The sequence below is a fragment of the Plutella xylostella genome, chromosome 8 (assembly GCF_932276165.1).
Source record: "Plutella xylostella chromosome 8, ilPluXylo3.1, whole genome shotgun sequence".
In the NCBI taxonomy this organism is placed as follows: domain Eukaryota; kingdom Metazoa; phylum Arthropoda; class Insecta; order Lepidoptera; family Plutellidae; genus Plutella; species Plutella xylostella.
The window spans coordinates 5,982,034-5,999,932 of record NC_063988.1 but is presented as its reverse complement, the minus strand read 5'-3'; the positions used below and the strand labels follow the sequence as shown (position 1 = coordinate 5,999,932).

The 17,899-nt window shown below is 37.4% G+C and overlaps 2 protein-coding genes across 4 annotated transcripts; both read right to left on the bottom strand.

Annotated features, from left to right (window-relative positions):
- Nucleotides 1-7,054: 7,054 nt before the first annotated feature.
- Nucleotides 7,055-12,909, bottom strand: LOC105393312 (UDP-glycosyltransferase UGT5). 2 transcript variants are annotated; one of them, XM_048622446.1, is made up of 6 exons: nucleotides 12,741-12,908; nucleotides 12,265-12,357; nucleotides 11,693-11,831; nucleotides 10,090-10,688; nucleotides 8,424-8,646; nucleotides 7,055-7,654 (listed from the first exon to the last, which is right to left on the bottom strand). In XM_048622446.1, the coding sequence occupies exons 1-6, from the start codon at nucleotides 12,741-12,743 to the stop codon at nucleotides 7,146-7,148; spliced, it is 1,566 nt and encodes a 521-aa protein (XP_048478403.1). In that variant the 5' UTR covers nucleotides 12,744-12,908; the 3' UTR covers nucleotides 7,055-7,145. The 2 variants fall into 2 exon arrangements, with proteins under 2 accessions (XP_048478403.1, XP_037971345.2); XM_038115417.2 differs by lacking the exon at nucleotides 11,693-11,831 and having other exon boundaries at nucleotides 12,126-12,357; nucleotides 12,741-12,909.
- Nucleotides 12,910-14,325: 1,416 nt separating this feature from the next.
- On the bottom strand, nucleotides 14,326-17,715 carry LOC105385585 (SUMO-conjugating enzyme UBC9-A). Of its 2 annotated transcripts, none has more exons than XM_011555989.3 (5): nucleotides 17,571-17,715; nucleotides 17,425-17,495; nucleotides 17,264-17,347; nucleotides 16,079-16,341; nucleotides 14,326-15,647 (listed from the first exon to the last, which is right to left on the bottom strand). In XM_011555989.3, exons 2-5 carry the CDS (start codon nucleotides 17,488-17,490, stop codon nucleotides 15,581-15,583), a joined length of 480 nt encoding a protein of 159 aa, XP_011554291.1. In that variant the 5' UTR covers nucleotides 17,491-17,495; nucleotides 17,571-17,715; the 3' UTR covers nucleotides 14,326-15,580. The 2 variants fall into 2 exon arrangements, with proteins under 2 accessions (XP_011554291.1, XP_011554292.1); XM_011555990.3 differs by having other exon boundaries at nucleotides 17,425-17,516; nucleotides 17,571-17,636.
- Between the last annotated feature and the right edge of the window lie 184 nt (nucleotides 17,716-17,899).

Below are 17,899 nucleotides of genomic sequence, written 5' to 3'. Positions count from 1 at the left end.
AAGGCCGGCGCCCGCGCAGCTGTCAGAGCATCCGTGACTAACTTCATTCACATTCCTACCAAATAACATTCATTACATCATCATCATAATGTAATGATACACACATGCGTAAAGGTACCATGCGTGTACTTATGTTAGTGTGTGTTTATCAATTTTATGACAATAGTTTCGTTTATAATTTTAATTAAGTACCTATATACTTATCTTATATTGTGCTACCAATATCATTGCTAGATTCATTCCTATGTTTAAGAGAGTACTCTCTTAAAGGTATTAATAGGGCTAACTACTAGTAATGTTACTGATATGAGTAAATAAATAAATAGGTACCAGCTTGTAAGTAGGTACCTACCTATTTAAATAAGTTTTGGTCACTTGGTATATATTACCGATTTAAATGGCAAATACCTAATAGCTCTAAACGAAAATCCCAGTGTCAAAGGAGGTAGTGGATATTGCTGGCTAATTAAACTACCTAGGTCTGTACTCAACACCTAAAACTTCAACTCTAAGCAAAAATTTGGATTCTGCTGAACTTTTTCTCGTCCAAGTTTAAACCGCTTAGGTTTCGCATACACAAGTTCAGTTATAAGTTTATAACTTATAACACTTAGGGTGACTTGCACGAAACATTAAAACGTAATTAAATCTATTTCTGGCTTGCTTTGACAGTATATAATACTTACATGTATTGTCACTGTGATTTGGAAAAATATATTGCTTTTTACGCAGCTTCCAGTCGCCAACACCATCCATGGCAGGATGAAAGTAATTCTATGTAGGATCATATACACAGATCGTAACTTACATAACTACGTCCGGAAAATGCGGAAAATAAATAAATATATATTCGGGAATTCACATTTCACTAAAATTTAAAAAAAAAAAAATCTTGTTCACTAAGTTATCAATTTCTACCTTTACGATTGTTCGGCATCCGCATCCCACAGGCCCGTTATTGTGTGTAGTCAGTGTAAGGGCTTAGCGCTTGAAAATGGTTTTGAACGAGAATAAGCCGGTCGTTTCATGCAATTCCTCTTTCGATTGCATCTTTCGGTAGGTCTGAATATTAGAATTTTCAGTAACGATTGTATTTGTTACAAGATGGTTGTAGATTTATATGGGAGGCGTTGATGGAAAAATCCTGATCATAGTAATAATTATGTTTAATTTCTTCTATGGATTAAAAAATCACAGTTTTCAACCCCACATCTTAAAATGATATCAAGGGGAAATTTAACAGAAACGTACGAATATATTAAGATTCTAAACATGATTCTTAAAATAAAATTTATTTATATTTAATTTTAAGAATCAGAATTTTTAATTTACGTAAAATAAACACTTACTAACCATTAAAATGTAATAACAACCATCCATTTAAATTAATCTGGCGGAGCACTTATTACGATTTCCTACTCCTTTACGTTACTAATTAGGAAGCCAGACACAAAGAGCGGCGCAACACGCTTTAATAAGTATATAAAGACAAAAACTCCAGCACTAATACCCTCTCCCACGTTTTTGTCGGTTAAAGTGGAGCTCAGAATAAAATGTATGCTAATCTGGCATTTGCATATGACTGGGAAAAATCACTGGGCCATTAAAGAGTGCGACCCTTGCTGTGCGAAAGCCTGGAGTGGGTAACTAGGTACCTACTACCTACAGGACAGTGAAACAGGGTTCGGAAGAGGTGCCATTAAAGGTCTTAGACCTTCCGTGCTCGCTCGTCGTTTGTCATGTAAATAGAGAGTGAATAATTTATAGTAGATTCATCCCCTGTATACCTCACTTCGCGGGGTCGATTTCGGGAATCGCGTGTTAAACCCCGACCGATCTCGGCGACGTCGAGTGACAATGGGGCCCGGCTATTATTTATTTAATGTCACATTTTAGGGAAGAGCCTCCCGTTTGCATAAATTATTCAATCGATGGGCGATGGGTTCACTGTTAATTTGATTAAATGAACGCCTCTTTCGCTTCGCGATGGCTCGTAGTGACAAAAGGGCCTAGCAAGATTCGATTACTTCACTTCTCGCTTTAAAATTAGAAATTCATAACGTATTACCATGCAGTCGACTATTCTGCGTTTGTAGGTACGCATTTTGCGTATGTAGAATTTATGAACTCACTGCACTGGATATTACGGTTTGTTCTAAAAACAAGTCTGTCCGCGAAGCAATTAAAAATTCATCCCGAGCTCGACCAAGAGAAAACGCTGCAAAGCTTTTAAAAGTAAGCTTTTTTTACAGCTTGTCACAGAGATATATATTTATTTAAATACTGACAGATCGACATTTTGAAAATTAAATTGTTTTTGGAATCCCGAGTCAACTGAGGATTTAACCAAACCAAATAAGCGAGGCCCAGCCATAGAAGAGCGGGTACCGTCGCTAACACAAATGGAATAGTCATGCTCTTCGAGGCCCTAGAATTTCGAGATAATCTAGCAGTCTGTCTGCCAAATTAGGGCTTTTATCGACCCCTGGCTCCGTATAATCTGCCTTAATTAGGCAGATTCACTTCTGAAACTGAATGTATCTCGGGATTGAAAGTTGAATGAAGGTGTGGGCTAAATTAAGTGCATTTGGGGCTAAGATTAATCCAGCCATTTCGGCAAATAATCCCGCAGTTACCGTCAAAATCAGATATCACAACACAATGCGTAAACGTGGATTTACGATGGTAATGTGCACTTTATGTGCAGGTTGATATGGTTTAAAATTGTTAGGTTGAGTCGTCAATACACTCTGATTCTGGTAGAGTGAGTGGAAACTGACTGCTTTATTAGAGCAACTGTGTAGTGTTAATGAAGATAGATGTGCTGAATGCTGTGATTTCGGTTTAAACGCACATTTCGACATGTTAATCACGTATTGGAGTGCACAGATTTGGTATTAAGATTTTAATGTGATATTTTCGTATCTAGGTGTTCGGAGTAATGAAATATTTTACAGTACCGAAAACCTTTTTATGCTTTTAACCCGACTGCCCAAGGAGGAGGATAATGTTTTTATTTCTCCGTATCTGCCTGTATGTAGTAGTAGTACGTACTTACTTATGTTTGCTCACATATGTACCTATTCATAAATATTCGGAATGAATTTTATTGCTGATTGCACCTTCTTTTCTTACCGGTAGCGTGTAAGGATCACATTCGGAACATCATACTATGGTTCGTTTTTCCGTTAAAGAATTAACTACCCGTGGAATTTACAAGAAACAAAATTAATGAGAAATCCTTTTAAATGAAAATATTAAAAAATGATTTTCATAAATTCGTTCCTAAACAACGAGACCATAACCAGCAGACACAAAAGTAAAGCACAAAATAACCACCATTTAAAAAAAATGTTCGATCGGTCTTTAGAAACAAAATTTTATGCATCTATAAATCAATGGCGACCCTAAAACATGCTGTAAATAAAAGCCCGGTAAATAATAACGTACCGAAGGAACTGCAAACATTTCAATTCCGTGTCATAACGCTATGATAAATAGAGAGGTTTTTGTTTTGTTGCAGCAGTCGGTATGAAAGCAAAAAGCTGCTTCGTTGCAGAGTGTATAGTGGAGGTGCAGTCGTATTTTTTACTTTTCCTAGTTTATTATTAAGAAAGTACTATGTCTACGAGAGTGATGGGCTATGAGAGTGATGGAACAGAGAGTGCTCCTGTGTACTGCGCACACACTTGGGCACTATAATCTACTCCTGCTTAGATGGCTGATCTCAATTGAGATTGTTGTCGAAATTCGGCTAGGAGGACATTATTATTATATTACTATGTCTACGTAACGAAAATCATAATATTTTGGTATATATTTAATATTTTTTTCTGTTCAATATACGGAGAGACGTACCTATAAACCAAAACCTGAGTATATCATGACACTATCTGAGGAATATCAGTTATAAGAGACCTATTATTTTAAGTATAAATACTAGTATACCGTACTGTCCATACTAAAGTTTGCTCTGAATTTGTTTAAAAGTGTTTGCATGAAAACTTTATAAACATAGATATTAAAACATTGGTCATTACTTGATTAGTTTTATTCAAAAACAAGCTGTGGAATTGTTGTTAAACCGCACTGAATTATTATTTGTTAATCATATTAATTCTAGGTAGGTATTGCTTTGTTATTATTATGAATTATGCCTCCCACAGAAATCTAAATAAAATTATATTCTACTTCAACCATTCTGTTATTTGGACTCATATACAGGGGGCTGCAAAATAAGTAACCTAGTATGCTAAGCCGAATGCGGCTGACTCAGTTGGTAATTCTCGACTGTGCCACCGCTCTCCTACAATACACAACTACTACAACTGACCACGGCGCGAAGTTTATTTATGTTTCAGGACAAAAACGCGGAACGTACAGCATAGCACGGCGCGGTGACATGAAAAAACATCTGGTAAGCGTTCCTAGCGGCCGCCATATTGTTTTTGTAAATGCATGCATGTGAGCATGGGGCGTAAAGCCGGCGTCTAGCTGCGCCATGCCACCTCCTTTCAGACGTGACTGCTGTGTTGTGTAGCTGGGTTTGAACAATATATTACTGGTATACCTCGGCTATTGTACAGTTGAATCCGTCACAAATACAATGGTTAAAATGACGACTGATGACTAGGAATGACGACAGGTGAACAGTAACTGTACTTATAGGCACGTAATAAAGTATAGTATGTTGAATAGATTTGACAAACATCATAGTACCTATAACGCAAACAATCGTATTTCTGGAAAGAGAACCTACTTATGCAGTTAATATGTAGATGCGGATAAACTTTCCAAAGCTTTTACTAAGAATACCTATTTACCTTAAAACGCAATACGCGCTACACGCAGTCCAAAAAATACATCAAGAAACGGACCTACAAGATTTTCCTGTATATTTGGTTATCTTTCTTATCCACAAGCGCTGTTACTTAATTAGTTCGTACTAATTACAAATACTTACCACATAGATGTATAAAGAAACAAAAATGGAAGACATAATACAGTAGACGTAGTTATTAATAGAAGAAATATTTTCCTGTTTGATCGTCAGGAGACACATAAATATGCAGTTTAGATGGAACGATTCAGGGTGTCGGGTGACTATTAGAACAAATTACTATCGGCTAGCACAATCCAATGCAATTTGCACTGTACGACATTAGAGATAAGATTGAAGGTGCATTAATCATGACTAATATTTTTGACCTTCCTGTAATAAGCGATTGTATATGTGAATTAACAATGTAACATGATCTGAAACAGGTTTGAGACATATTTGTTATTTAAGAATTTTCCTCGTTGCTGGGGAAATTGAGGTTTAATAAATTATACAAACCTATTAAGCGTTTTTCCAAGTGTTATCCTTTATCATTATGAATTTACCCTGTATCATTAATTTAATAACTTGAATCACTACTATTACTTATATGTATAAATTAAGTTAGTATTATGAAATTTACTAATTATGTTTCATGTGAAATACATGGACATTAACTCTATGTAAATATTTTTTCAATGGAATTACTTACGTATAATTTATTAAACATTTACTCATAGAACGTACATAGTAGAATATATACAATCGAATATAATTACAGCAAAATGTGACACATTCTAACGACAATAGCGGTAAGGAGCACATTTTATATAGGAACCTACCACAAAAAACTGATCGACGTGAGAATAGAGTTAATTTTATACTTTGTCAAAGATTTGTGTCCTTTTACCAACTGCACGACTTCAGATTGTAAAATCGTAAACGCAGGCATACAATGACATGTTACCTACACACCAATCTTTCCACTCCCACAAGCTCAATACTAGACAGTGTTGGCGCAATATTGCAACATTTGCAACTGTAGCAGTTTATCACTGCGTCCTTTTAATTACACCATCTGCCGTCACAAAGCGGGCGATAGCTTTGTAAAGCGCGACAGATTTTAATTTCCCCCTGAATATCGCAATATCGATTGAAAGTTTAAATGGCGAACTCTTAATGAGGCGCTCGGCAAACGCTCACTTCGACCAAGTTTCGTTCGGCAGATACGTCGATAGAAGCAGCCGACTGCGCATTGACCCCACGAGACGGTATAGAGACAAAAAGTTGATTAGAATAATTGGAGGAATTAGGAAGCCGTTAAATTCTTGGGTACAATTTGTGACTTAGATTAGTATTTGCGCGTTAACACCCAAGACCCCGAGTACAAATGTCTGTATTTTAAACAAATATCTGCCCAAGCCAGGAATCGAACCCGAAACCTTAGGTGCAGCAGTCTGAGTCGCTAACCACTACACTATTCAGTCGTCATAAATATATAAATAGCATAGATACGTAAAATCTGTACCTCTTGTAGTTGAAAACGTGTTAATGCAATAAATTATTTTATAGTCCAATGAATTACTGCTGATCACGGAAATTTGTTTTCTGACACATTTCATTTTCATTGAACTTTTCGTTTCCACATTGACACATCACGATCGTTATTGAAAATGCTGTCAAAAATTCCGGGAACGCTCACAAACAATTGCACGCTCAAAAACAATAAATGATAATCAGTTCAAACACTCACCCTCCCATAAACTGGAATTTATTCAAACGGCACTCTTCCCGGAAACTAGTCGGGAGTCTTCAGCAGTAATCCGTTAATTAAAATTAACAATCCTTGACAAAACTCGAGTGGAAAACCGACTTTTGCGGCACATTACCTATGCGGTGGAGAAGCGGCGCACAAGTCGACTTCCATTTTGAATTCATAAGTCTGCAGCAACCGCCAGGGAAAGTCCGTTGAACAAAAGCGACGCCATGTTGCTTGTTCAAACAGCAATGTTGCGTTCAAATATTTGCCTAATTATACCTGGTGGCCTGTCGTCCTAGACACTGTTTCACTCCCGGAATTAAAGGCACGCTTATGAAAACGGCTCTTTGCTTTCAAAATGAGCTTTCACATCCTCGCGTAGGCCCGTCCGCTATTTACATTATAGCAAGCAATGTATCCAACAAACGAAACGCTTTTTCGGACATGTGTTTTCCCAAACAATAACCTAGACAAGATTGTTTGTTACCTCCTTTTTATTAAAAACATTTTTTTTTCTCAACAAACCATTCAATATTCAATTAAAGCTATTTGAAATTATTTTTAAAATTAATGATGTTTCTTCTTCCGCGAATCAATCTTGCTGAGTGTGAAAACTTTCTGCAGTCCCACAGCGACTTTGACTATAGCTAGAACAGCCGCGGCGGCAATGGCGAGAACAAAGGCGTACACATCCAGCATATTGTACTCGATCCAGCTCAGCCGAGCCGCCGGGTTCTTTATAAACTCCGCTCCTTTATGCCGTATTACATATTCAATCCAAAACATGGCCGTATCCAGAGCACTTACGGGTCTGTCTAGGAACCTGCGTGATATTTCCTCGGCTTTATCTTTGTAGGAGCGGTCTTTCAGCATGTCGTGGAGGAGAGCGGCGATGTTTTGCTCGTTGATGTCGTGGTAGTCGAGGATGTTGCCGAAGCCCTGCTGCTTGGCTGTGAGCAGGTTGTTGTACTGGTCCCCGTAGATGGGTACTCCTAGCACGGGCACGCCGTGGTAGATGGCCTCCTGCATGCCGATTAGGCCGCCGTGCGCTATGAACACTTTGACGTTGGGATGTGCTGAAAGAAAAGGTAAAATTTTAATATACGAAAAAAATTTAAAGGGCGTTTTTTAGAATAAACACACACGCACTCACGCCTTGTACTAATGTACTCCCTTGCGGGGTAGGCAGAGGTGCATTGCTGCACCCACTTTTCGCCAGAGTGTTATGTTATATTTTTAGAATAAGTAATGTCTGTTTGGTAATTAAGTTTGAATTCTAATTAATGGAGGAACTTTTATCTCAGCCATTTAAATAATTATGTAATGTAAAACTTAACTGCATTGCCACTTGCCACATTAACTAGTGCGTTTGATACGATATAATTTCACAGGTTGGACTGTTTTATCAGTAACCTAACAGTTTTTGTTATGGGAACATTATTACTTTCTACTCCTGTGAAGTAATATCTTATGTGTGTGTGTGTGTGCATGTGTGCTGTGCGAAATAATTAACTATTATTACAGAACTATTTGCATATGAAAGTTAAGTGACGACCGAATGGCGTAGTGGTTAGCGACCCTGACTACTGAGCAGAAGATCCCAGGTTCGATTCCCGGCTGGGGCAGATATTTCTTTAAACACAGATATTTGTTCTCGGGTCTTGGATGTGCCCGTAAAATGGCAAAAGGCCCGCCCCCTATACATTGGGACTAACATAACACTGGCGAAAAGTGGGTGCAGCAATGCACCTCTGCCTACCCCGCAAGGGAGTACATTAGTACAAGGCGTGAGTGTTTGTTCTTTTTTTTTTGAAAGTAAGTGTAAAAAATTACAAAAACACTTACAAAGAATATCCTTCTGCGGCATCCATTTCTTGATAATCACGTTATCGGGTTTGTTAGGCAAATCATCCTCCTCCCATTTCCACAATACTGTTTGTTTCAATTGGCCGAACACTTTGAGGAATGCATCCTTCTTCTCCTTGGATAACTCGGAGCTTCTGACGTTAGAACCGAAGTTCATGTAGACGACGCCATGCTTCGCACTGTCCATGGCTTTTTGCAGGTCCTGAAAAATGAGTTTAATGAACTTAATTATTTCATAAAGGTAGTCATCATCACGACCCATTACGTCCCCACTGCTGGGGCACGGGTCTCCTTCCAATGAAGGAAGGGTTTTAGGCCTAGTCCACCACGCTGGCCAAGTGCGGGTTGGTGGACAAAGGTAGTACTTAGTATTAAATGTAGACTGAATGCCTTCGAAATGTGGCCATACATATTCTTAGAGTTAAATACAAAAACACCCTGTTCAGATAAAATATCTAATTTAAGAAAAGAGTTTCACTGGACATCACTATAAATACCATGATATCGTGAATTTCAATATATAGAAAGCTTTTAAATTTTCAGTCTAAAACTAATTGTAGCACTAGCCTTTAAATTGAACTTTACGAAACACGAAGTAAGGACAGTACAAAGTATAAATAAACGTTTCTAAAGTAGAAACGTTTAACGAGAATCCCACTGTACGTAAAGTAAACATAATATTCGTAGTCCGTACTCGGCACACGGGGTTACTCTATAGTGAAGAAAAACGAAGTTTCGGAGCGCTGCCGCGCGAACCACGACTGTATCTCGTCATTAAACGGGCCAATTGCACGACAGCTCTCGTTCGTTTGTTTTTCGTCAATATAGAGTAACCCCTCAGTTCACTGAAAGGCTTATCACGTAATTTGTATCAAAAGGGTAATATCACCTGATAGTTTCCGGTCTCCGTGTATAATTGGTTTAATACTGGGTTAATTCACTCTTTGTTATCCGTACCAAATTACTCATTATGTAATGTCATTGTCTGTGTGTTTATAAACTTAAATATGTATGTAGATGTAGCTACGTAGAGTTTACTAAGGAATTGGGTTTCTAGTGTGTTACGACTTTTATTATCTATTATAGCTTTTGTATTAATTACTCGTAAAACATAGTTTGACTAGGGTACCTACCTAGTCAAACTATGTTTTACGAGTAATAAGTACTTACATGCTTAAGTAGTAGTACGATGTAAGTATTATTTAGCGACTTTGTTGGTTTGTCGTCGACACGATAAGAAGAAGTAGTAGTACCTAGTAGTAGTGGTATTGGTAGTTACTTTATGTGATTAGGATGAGGAATACAGCAGTATGGTTAGGTCAGCATTTAAAAACGCTCAGCTTAAGAAATAAGGCTTCAAAGTATGTTGGCTATTGCAAACACTTTCTTACTGTCTGTATCGGTGGAGGAATAGAAATGTACAATTTAATTAAGAGCTATGTATCTCATGGAAGGATGATAATTACTGAGCCTGTCCCATCTGCACGGCATATTTATCGACTTAGATAAATAAACATAACTAGGTATACCTACATGGCGTTACTCGTTATACCTAACGACGATTTGATTGATAAAACGTGCATTAACCGAGTTTATCTACGTCGTTAAATATGACGTGCAGCCCGGTATGAACCTGAATATTTACCTTCGGCAACGGTTTAGTGCTTTCCTTGAAGTGCAGTCCTCCCACCTCGATAATGTTCGGCAATAGAGCCATCGGTCCATCGAACGTAAAATGGCTATTGACCAATACCAGCGACGCATTCCTTTGCATCTCGATCAGGCTCGGCATTGGCTCTTTCAAATTCGGAATGTACTTCTTGGCCAGCTCAGCTTGCTTGTTCAAATACCAGTAGCGCCACCAAACGTAATCGTAGCAAGTGAAGTATAACGACCGCAGACGGCCCCAGAATGAACTCGGCTCTTCTACTTTGATGAACTCTGGTAATACCGAAGCCAGTTGTAACGGGTTTCTGACCAGCATGTTATGCTTCATACAATTCCCGTAGGTGGTCACTAGAATGAGGGGTGCATTGTATTTGTGTGCGAGCATGTACGTGGCTTCTTGGAAGAATAACTCGCTTATGACCAAGTCGTATTGGTTGTCTTTCTGAAGGAACTTTTGCACTTCTGGTGACTTGAGTGAGATCTCGGTCTGGGCCAGGTTTCCTTTCCATAGCAGCTGATGGTGGAACTCTTCGGGTGAGTTGTCCACTGTGGTGAACACGTTCGGTCGGCCGGTGCCTGGAATTGTGAAACTTCAGATGATCTGATGACGAAAGATGCAGTTTCTGCGATGGCAACCAAGATACAAAGAAGATTTCGGAATATGTAGGTACATAGGTAAATATTTTAAAACCTATACTTAGTGCCTAATTAGTTAAATTAGCCTATATTTATAAGTATTAAAAATCTCCTCACATTTAAAATTTCAGGTAAGCCAACTGTGTATTTTGTGAATTTGTATTTTAAAATTAATACATATATTTTTTTAAAATAGGTATGATTTTCTATTATTAAAGAAATGATTTTCCTGTAGCTTATGTAGATGTGATTTAATAAAACTTGTTACAGGTAGGTCTGGTTAGTATATACAACACAATTAACAAACATCATTAATAACATGGGATTACTGTGTCTGCTCGGCATAAATCCAAGGATAAGTATATATTATTTGCACCTACCTACCTAACATCCCTATTTATTATTTCATAATATCCAACTATAAAATCGCTTGTCGAGGCTAATATTATAGGTAGGCCTAACTTAGGCCTAACTTAGACTATCTATGTACTTAGGCCGCCTAAGTACATAGAAAGTACTATATATACATATTTTATAAGTTTTTATGCGTTCTTATCATAGTAAAAAAAATATCTGATATAACAAAATAATTATAAATGCTGATAGGTATAAATCTCATTGATCTATGATTTTATCATAGTTAGGAACAATATTAATAAATGTTTGTGAATTTTATCTACAAGGTATTAAATTTATTTAAGACCATGACGACAATCAATAATTTGACAATCTGGATCTCTGGAGCCTTGTGTCTACCCTAAAAAGCCCTATCCTCCTCTTTCATTAGGACTAAAGGTGCTTCCAAATAACACTAACAAACTAAATAGCACTTCCTGAGTAATTAATACTTTAGAAATAGGATGAAAAGTTGATAAAGGGGGTTCTATCACACACACAGATACAATAATCACTCCTCTTCTTCACCAGGGGTATACCCCACTTACCAGTGGCCTCCCAAATAGTGGTATTATCAGCGACGACCTGGTGGAAGTTGGGCGGAGTGTCGAACTCCTCGTAGCCAGTGATCATGGTGACGTTGTGCCCTCGGCGCGCCAGCTCCAGGCCTATAGGCCGCAGCATTATGTTGTGGGATTTCGACATGACCGGTGCGACTGCATGTTTCATTGAAACTAACCAAATCCGGCATAACCTAACCAACGATAAGACCCCCAACATTCAACACTAAAAGTCGCATAACTTTAGAACGGCTAAGCCGATTTTGATAAAATATGGCTAAGAACAGACGGGATAATATTACCTTTGAAAAAAAATAACAAATCGAAAATCAGCCGATCCGTTTCGGAGTTAGGCTACCACATAATACACACACAGAGATACTAATAACACTCCTCCTTTTCATCGATGGTTTTCACTTACCAGTGGCCTCCCAAATAGTGGTATTATCAGCGACGACCTGGTGGAAGTTGGGCGGAGTGTCGAACTCCTCGTAGCCAGTGATCATGGTGACGTTGTGCCCTCGGCGCGCCAGCTCCAAGCCTATAGGCCGCAGCATTATGTTGTGGGATTTGGACGTGAACGGGATGGCGTACAGGATGTTGGCTGCTTCATTGTGGGAGGATAAAGCTAGGACGAGGAGGAGTAGCGCGATCTGAAAGGTTGTTTGGCTTTAGAATAGTTTCGGCTTATTAGGTTGGTAATGGTAAGGTGAGATAATCAGTAGGTTTAAATATTTAATAACCTAATAACTTGACCATTTTTCCCGTATCTTATCTAGGTTGTAATCGGCTTGTTTCTTTCAGTCAACAGCAGGTACCTACAGACTGAGGAAAAAAAGTTGACCCCTCTCAAAGTTACAATTTTCGTTAATATTTTAGAACAATATTGTAGATAATTATATAGTATGTTGTAGTATACCTAAGTATTATTTAAATCAACATAGTTACAAAAAAAACAACGGCGACTGTGGCTTCTTAAGACTTAGTTATCCGAAAAAAAAACAGGAAAATCATGAAAAACAACAAAGTTACTTACCATTTTCCGTGCAAACTCCACAGTAAAATGATCAGATACACTCTTAATACATCAAATTTAATCACTAAACTAATCAATACCTAATCACTAAAATATTATCTAACTTAGATAACTAAACGCGAGACATACGACTACGACCAACAGTCGCTAAACTCTAACAAATAATAACTCATCATGAGTTTGCTATTAGTTATTATACCTACGTGCCTATCTACCTATGTAGCTATGAGGAAAATTATATCATCTCCCAGCCAAGTCATTTTGTTGAATGAATAGGTCAAATGGCAAAAAATACGATGTTGGTAGGTAGGTAACTACTTACATACTTACATAGGTATGTTACTATATAGTAGTTATATGTACCTATCTAGTAACCCATTAGCTTCCATCCCATTAACAATAGAGGAGGCAACGATATTTTAAGATTTTTTATAGGCATACCTACACATGGTATAATAATATATTAGACTAAGGGCTTACATATTAGGTGTAGGTACTTTACCTTCATATCGCCGGTGGAAAGGCACAGCGAAATGAATAATCGACTATTTTATTCAAAAGTGAGTTCTCAAGTGTTTCGTAAGGGCCAGTTTTTGATCTGTTGTTAACTAAACCATTGGTTAAAAATCGCAAGAAAAAGCAACAATCACAACAAAATTCATAATAATATTATGTAGCTGTCGCATTTGCCACGTCATTTGACTAAAGGTTAAAGTTGACAACGAATAAAAAACCGGCCCTTGTGATAAATAAGCCGAAAGGGGCCGAGTCATCATGAACGACTTTTTTCTACGACTTCTGGTTCTGGAAATTCTCGTAAAAACAACTGCTGCCCATAATACCTAGTTTCTATGGAGAACCAAAGTTAGCTTCCAAGTCACTTTCGACTTATTATCCTCTCTAAGTATAATATTATGGATTTCAATGAAGTCTAGTTCAACAGATAACCCTAGAAATTTGGGCCAAGTTGTTATGTTAATAAAGGGTTATGTATAGGTACCGCTTTATCATACTTACTCAAATTTGTGGTTTGGAAACCTCATAAAGGTTTGTGGCATCGCATTCCTGCCCTTTGTTCAGTTTCGACCTAACAACAATAGATACAATGCTTATTCCTAACAATTAAGTACTTACCCCCATTCAATGGCGGTTTCATATAACTACTATCTATGAAGTTTATCTTGATGTTAACATTATACATAATAGGCACTTACAAATGGGTAGTTTAGCAATTGTAAATTTAATGTCTCCATGAAAATAGACAAAGGGATGGGATCAGTGTAGGGTACAAAGAGGAGATGAGAGACAACTAAAATTGATAGTATGTATTACTTATCAAACTAGTATAAATAAACACTATGAGAATGGCAGCGTTACATAAGTGGAAGTGAGATGGAGTATGTATGGAGATGGAGAACAAGGAGTAGGGCGAGATAGTTTAGGTCTGTTCGCCATTTTATTTTAAATCAAATGACAAAACACCAAGTCTGCTCGATGCATATAATACTCGATATATAAGGTCTTAAACTTATTTAAACTAAGAATAACAAGTTACAGGTAAGGTTTCATAAAATAAAACATAAGATACAATTTTAAATTTATTGTTCGATTAAAGTACTGACATAAGATACAAAAATATTTAAAAATAACAGTGCAGATTCTCGCTATAATTTTATTGGATGTTTGGAATTTATACAACTAACCCTCTTTGATATATTTAACACAAATACTGTATGCAAAATGCTGAATGTTTTAAAAATAAATTACAAATGAACACCTTAGACACTTAGTTCTAGATTACCAGCAGCTATAAATAGGTCTTAACATTTAAACAATGCTTGGAATCTCTTACTAATTTATTAATAACAGCTTGTTGTAATATCAACTGGTGAATCATCGGACGTAAAAGATATGTCAGTATTTGTAACAAAATATTTTTACTTTCTCTTACACAAAACAAACCATGTTATATGCTACAGAATTAGCTTTGGATCAGTCACAAAGGAGTGTGAAAAATACTCATTTCGCAGCAGTAGGACATTATAGAGTAGCATTTAGTAGCTTGTTTTAATTCAAAGATAACTACATACAATTTTCAATCATACAGCCTTGCTAAAATATCATGTTTATTCTGCTTTGAAAGCGCATCACATTATTTCAAATGCTAACAGCTACCTGTTGGTTGTCTCAACGATTACGCAGTGAATATTTCAACAACCCAATTACAAAAATGTGGCACCACAACAAGGATAAGATTCAAAATCACTGGATGAAACAGCTCAAGCTATGTATGTTAAGGCTAACTAGTAAAGATAAAATTACGAGACAGCAAAATGGCAAACTACATCATTATGGCAGAGTAGTATAACTTTCGTAGACACAATATTTTGTAAAAGAAGTTGGGACAAAGTCATGGAAACAATGCAAACTATGCATAGAGGTCAGTCTTATACAAACGGAAAAAAGCCATTTTGCTTCGGAAAGTTTTGGCCCTTCTAAGATGGTTTAAGGTGTGTAAGTAACTGGGAAGTAGCCAAATGGATCTGCAGACCATGATGTTATGGAACTATACAAAGATATACCACTGATAAATACTCAGAATGGCAGTAACATCTGCATTACGCCACCTTCGACAGTCGCGTAAATTCTCTTATCCAGTATGCTCACAGCATAACTATCAGCCAGAACACAGTGGGAGCAATTTCTTGATGTGGCACAAAATCTTATCATTGCTAGGACGCGTTTAAAGTTAGTTATAAATCTAGTCATATTCTTGATATCACACGAGATGTTTTCCTTCTACCTGCAGTTAGGAACGACCCGTAGCGGTGGTGGACGCTTCACTCGGTGGCTGCCATGGCGCGCGCCTGCGCTCTCACTCTTTTGTCGTATTCTAGCCGGTTTTGGCTGTAAATTATGAAAAAGGAATCATTAGTTACGAAAATCACAATTATTTCGGTACAATACTCTGGGAGGTAAAGATTATAGCAATAACCCTCTAGTCTTACAGATCATTGTTTTACAGGCTGGCTGCTTTGGCCTGCCATCATGCCATGCTATGGCTACTGGCATATTTAATGCTTTTTTTACCTGTTGCACGGGTATACCTTGGCTCGCACATGTTTGTTGGATATAATATGCAATGCAGTATAAGGTAACAATTTTGAGAAAATAGAAATCAGTTGAAAATCCAACATTAATAATAAATACCTACTTATTGAATGCCATTCTTGGCAAGCAAAGGTTGGCCTGGTTTGGACTCGGCCAGCAAGTAGATATAGTAAAATAGTTATTCAAAAAAGTGAATTCTGGCATTAGCATTTAAAAAAAACACTAACCAGTAAATTGTATAAGCTTCAGCCTGGGCAGGGTCTTTGACATTGGGCTCGTTGAGTAGATCCTGGATTCCGAGTAGGATTTGTTTGATTGTGATCGCCGGACGCCAGTCCTTCTCCTCATCAAGCAGTGACAAACAGACTGTTCCTGACGGGTACACGTTGGGGTGGAACAGTGGCGGCTCAAACTTGCATTTCGGAGGACTTGAGGGGTAGTCATCTTTGAAGATCATACGCAGCTTGTAAAGACCGCCTTCCCATGGAGTCTGAAACATGGAGAGGAAAGGATGTTTAGTTTTACTTAAATTAGTCTACTTTTAAGAATATTAGTGGAAAACACTAGGGATTGGTTAGCTTGTGAGTTTTGTGACCAATGTGAAAGAAATAAGCAAGTCAGACTATCACCATTTGCAACCTCACAGGGTGTGCTAGATTTATATGGAATAATTGATAATATGTTCATGCGATGCTAGGATGCTAATATTCTACCACAGTAATGATGATCATCAATTTTTATGGGTGTTTATGATGGACAAACACAAAAATACATAAGTAAATACAAAGTTCTGTACATTATTAGGCCAAGTTCTACAAGATAGAATACCCTGGAACTAGCCTGTATTGGTCTTGTTGTTGAACTATGGGGTAGGGAATTCATATATTTTACTACCACGCATAGTGGGTTTTTTTATATTCTTGTACTAAGCACCCTTTAGTTCCAATAACATCTACTATGGTTCGGTTCAAACAATTTGGTTTTCATGAAGCTAGCAGAGAAAGTACTTTTGTACCTTGTCAAACTAACAAACCAAACCTTAGTTAGACAAAACATAAGAGTGTAATCTCAAGACGGGATCAGATGGTTCATTTGAATGAACATTGACTCGAGTGAATGGTTCATTTATGTTTGCACTTTTCATTTGGAGTTCACACACATTTCGAGTGAATGATGCCGAATGAGACAAAAATGAACCATCTGATCCCGCCTTCAGCAAACTTCAGGAACTATCAAGTTGACTGAACTAAAGCCGACTATTAGAGGTGTGGAGAAATATAGATTAGATATTAGATCAGTAACAGAACTAAGGACTATTGGTGGAACTGACACAAATGGGCTATGTTTCATGTTGGGGGCTAGTCATTGTCGGTTGGGGGTAATTTGAACGTCCGTTTAAACTAGTTACTAACCCCTTTCTTTCCTGGAATCGCGCACTCCCATGTCATCAGGTTCAAAGAGCCATCGGGATTTTTCATAGGTCTAGCAACGAAACCCTGAAAGAATGAAAGTTAGGATTAGAAAATAGGTTTCATAACGCACGTAAACACTTGAAGTTATACGAAATACGCACAAATGGGTGATCCTTCCGCCAAGCTTTCCTTTCTTCGGCCAAACGTGCACTCGCAATACCGGACATGTTTTCTGTAATATAAACGTGACACTCTTAGTATTTCATTATAAACGTTCACAATCACTGACTATACGTTAAATACTTACTTCCTAGGGTTAATTACAATGATAAATTATAATAAAAAAATAAGTAACACGGCGCGAACAAGGCGTCCCACGATGCGTCAAGACTAAAAGTATGTTTTCAATGACGTATGAAAAAATACACTCACTATTCCTAATTTTTCATTGGTTCGTTGAATCATAGACTTCAAAAATCAGTTTAAACGGACCAATCACGACATTTAAATTTATGGTGCAGTAAAAACAGACCCACTGTTTTTTGATTCGTAGTCTATGGTTATAGTGATCTACAAAATACTTCGAATCGTAACTTATCGGTTTCTGATACCCATACCTCAGAACAAGTACTTCAA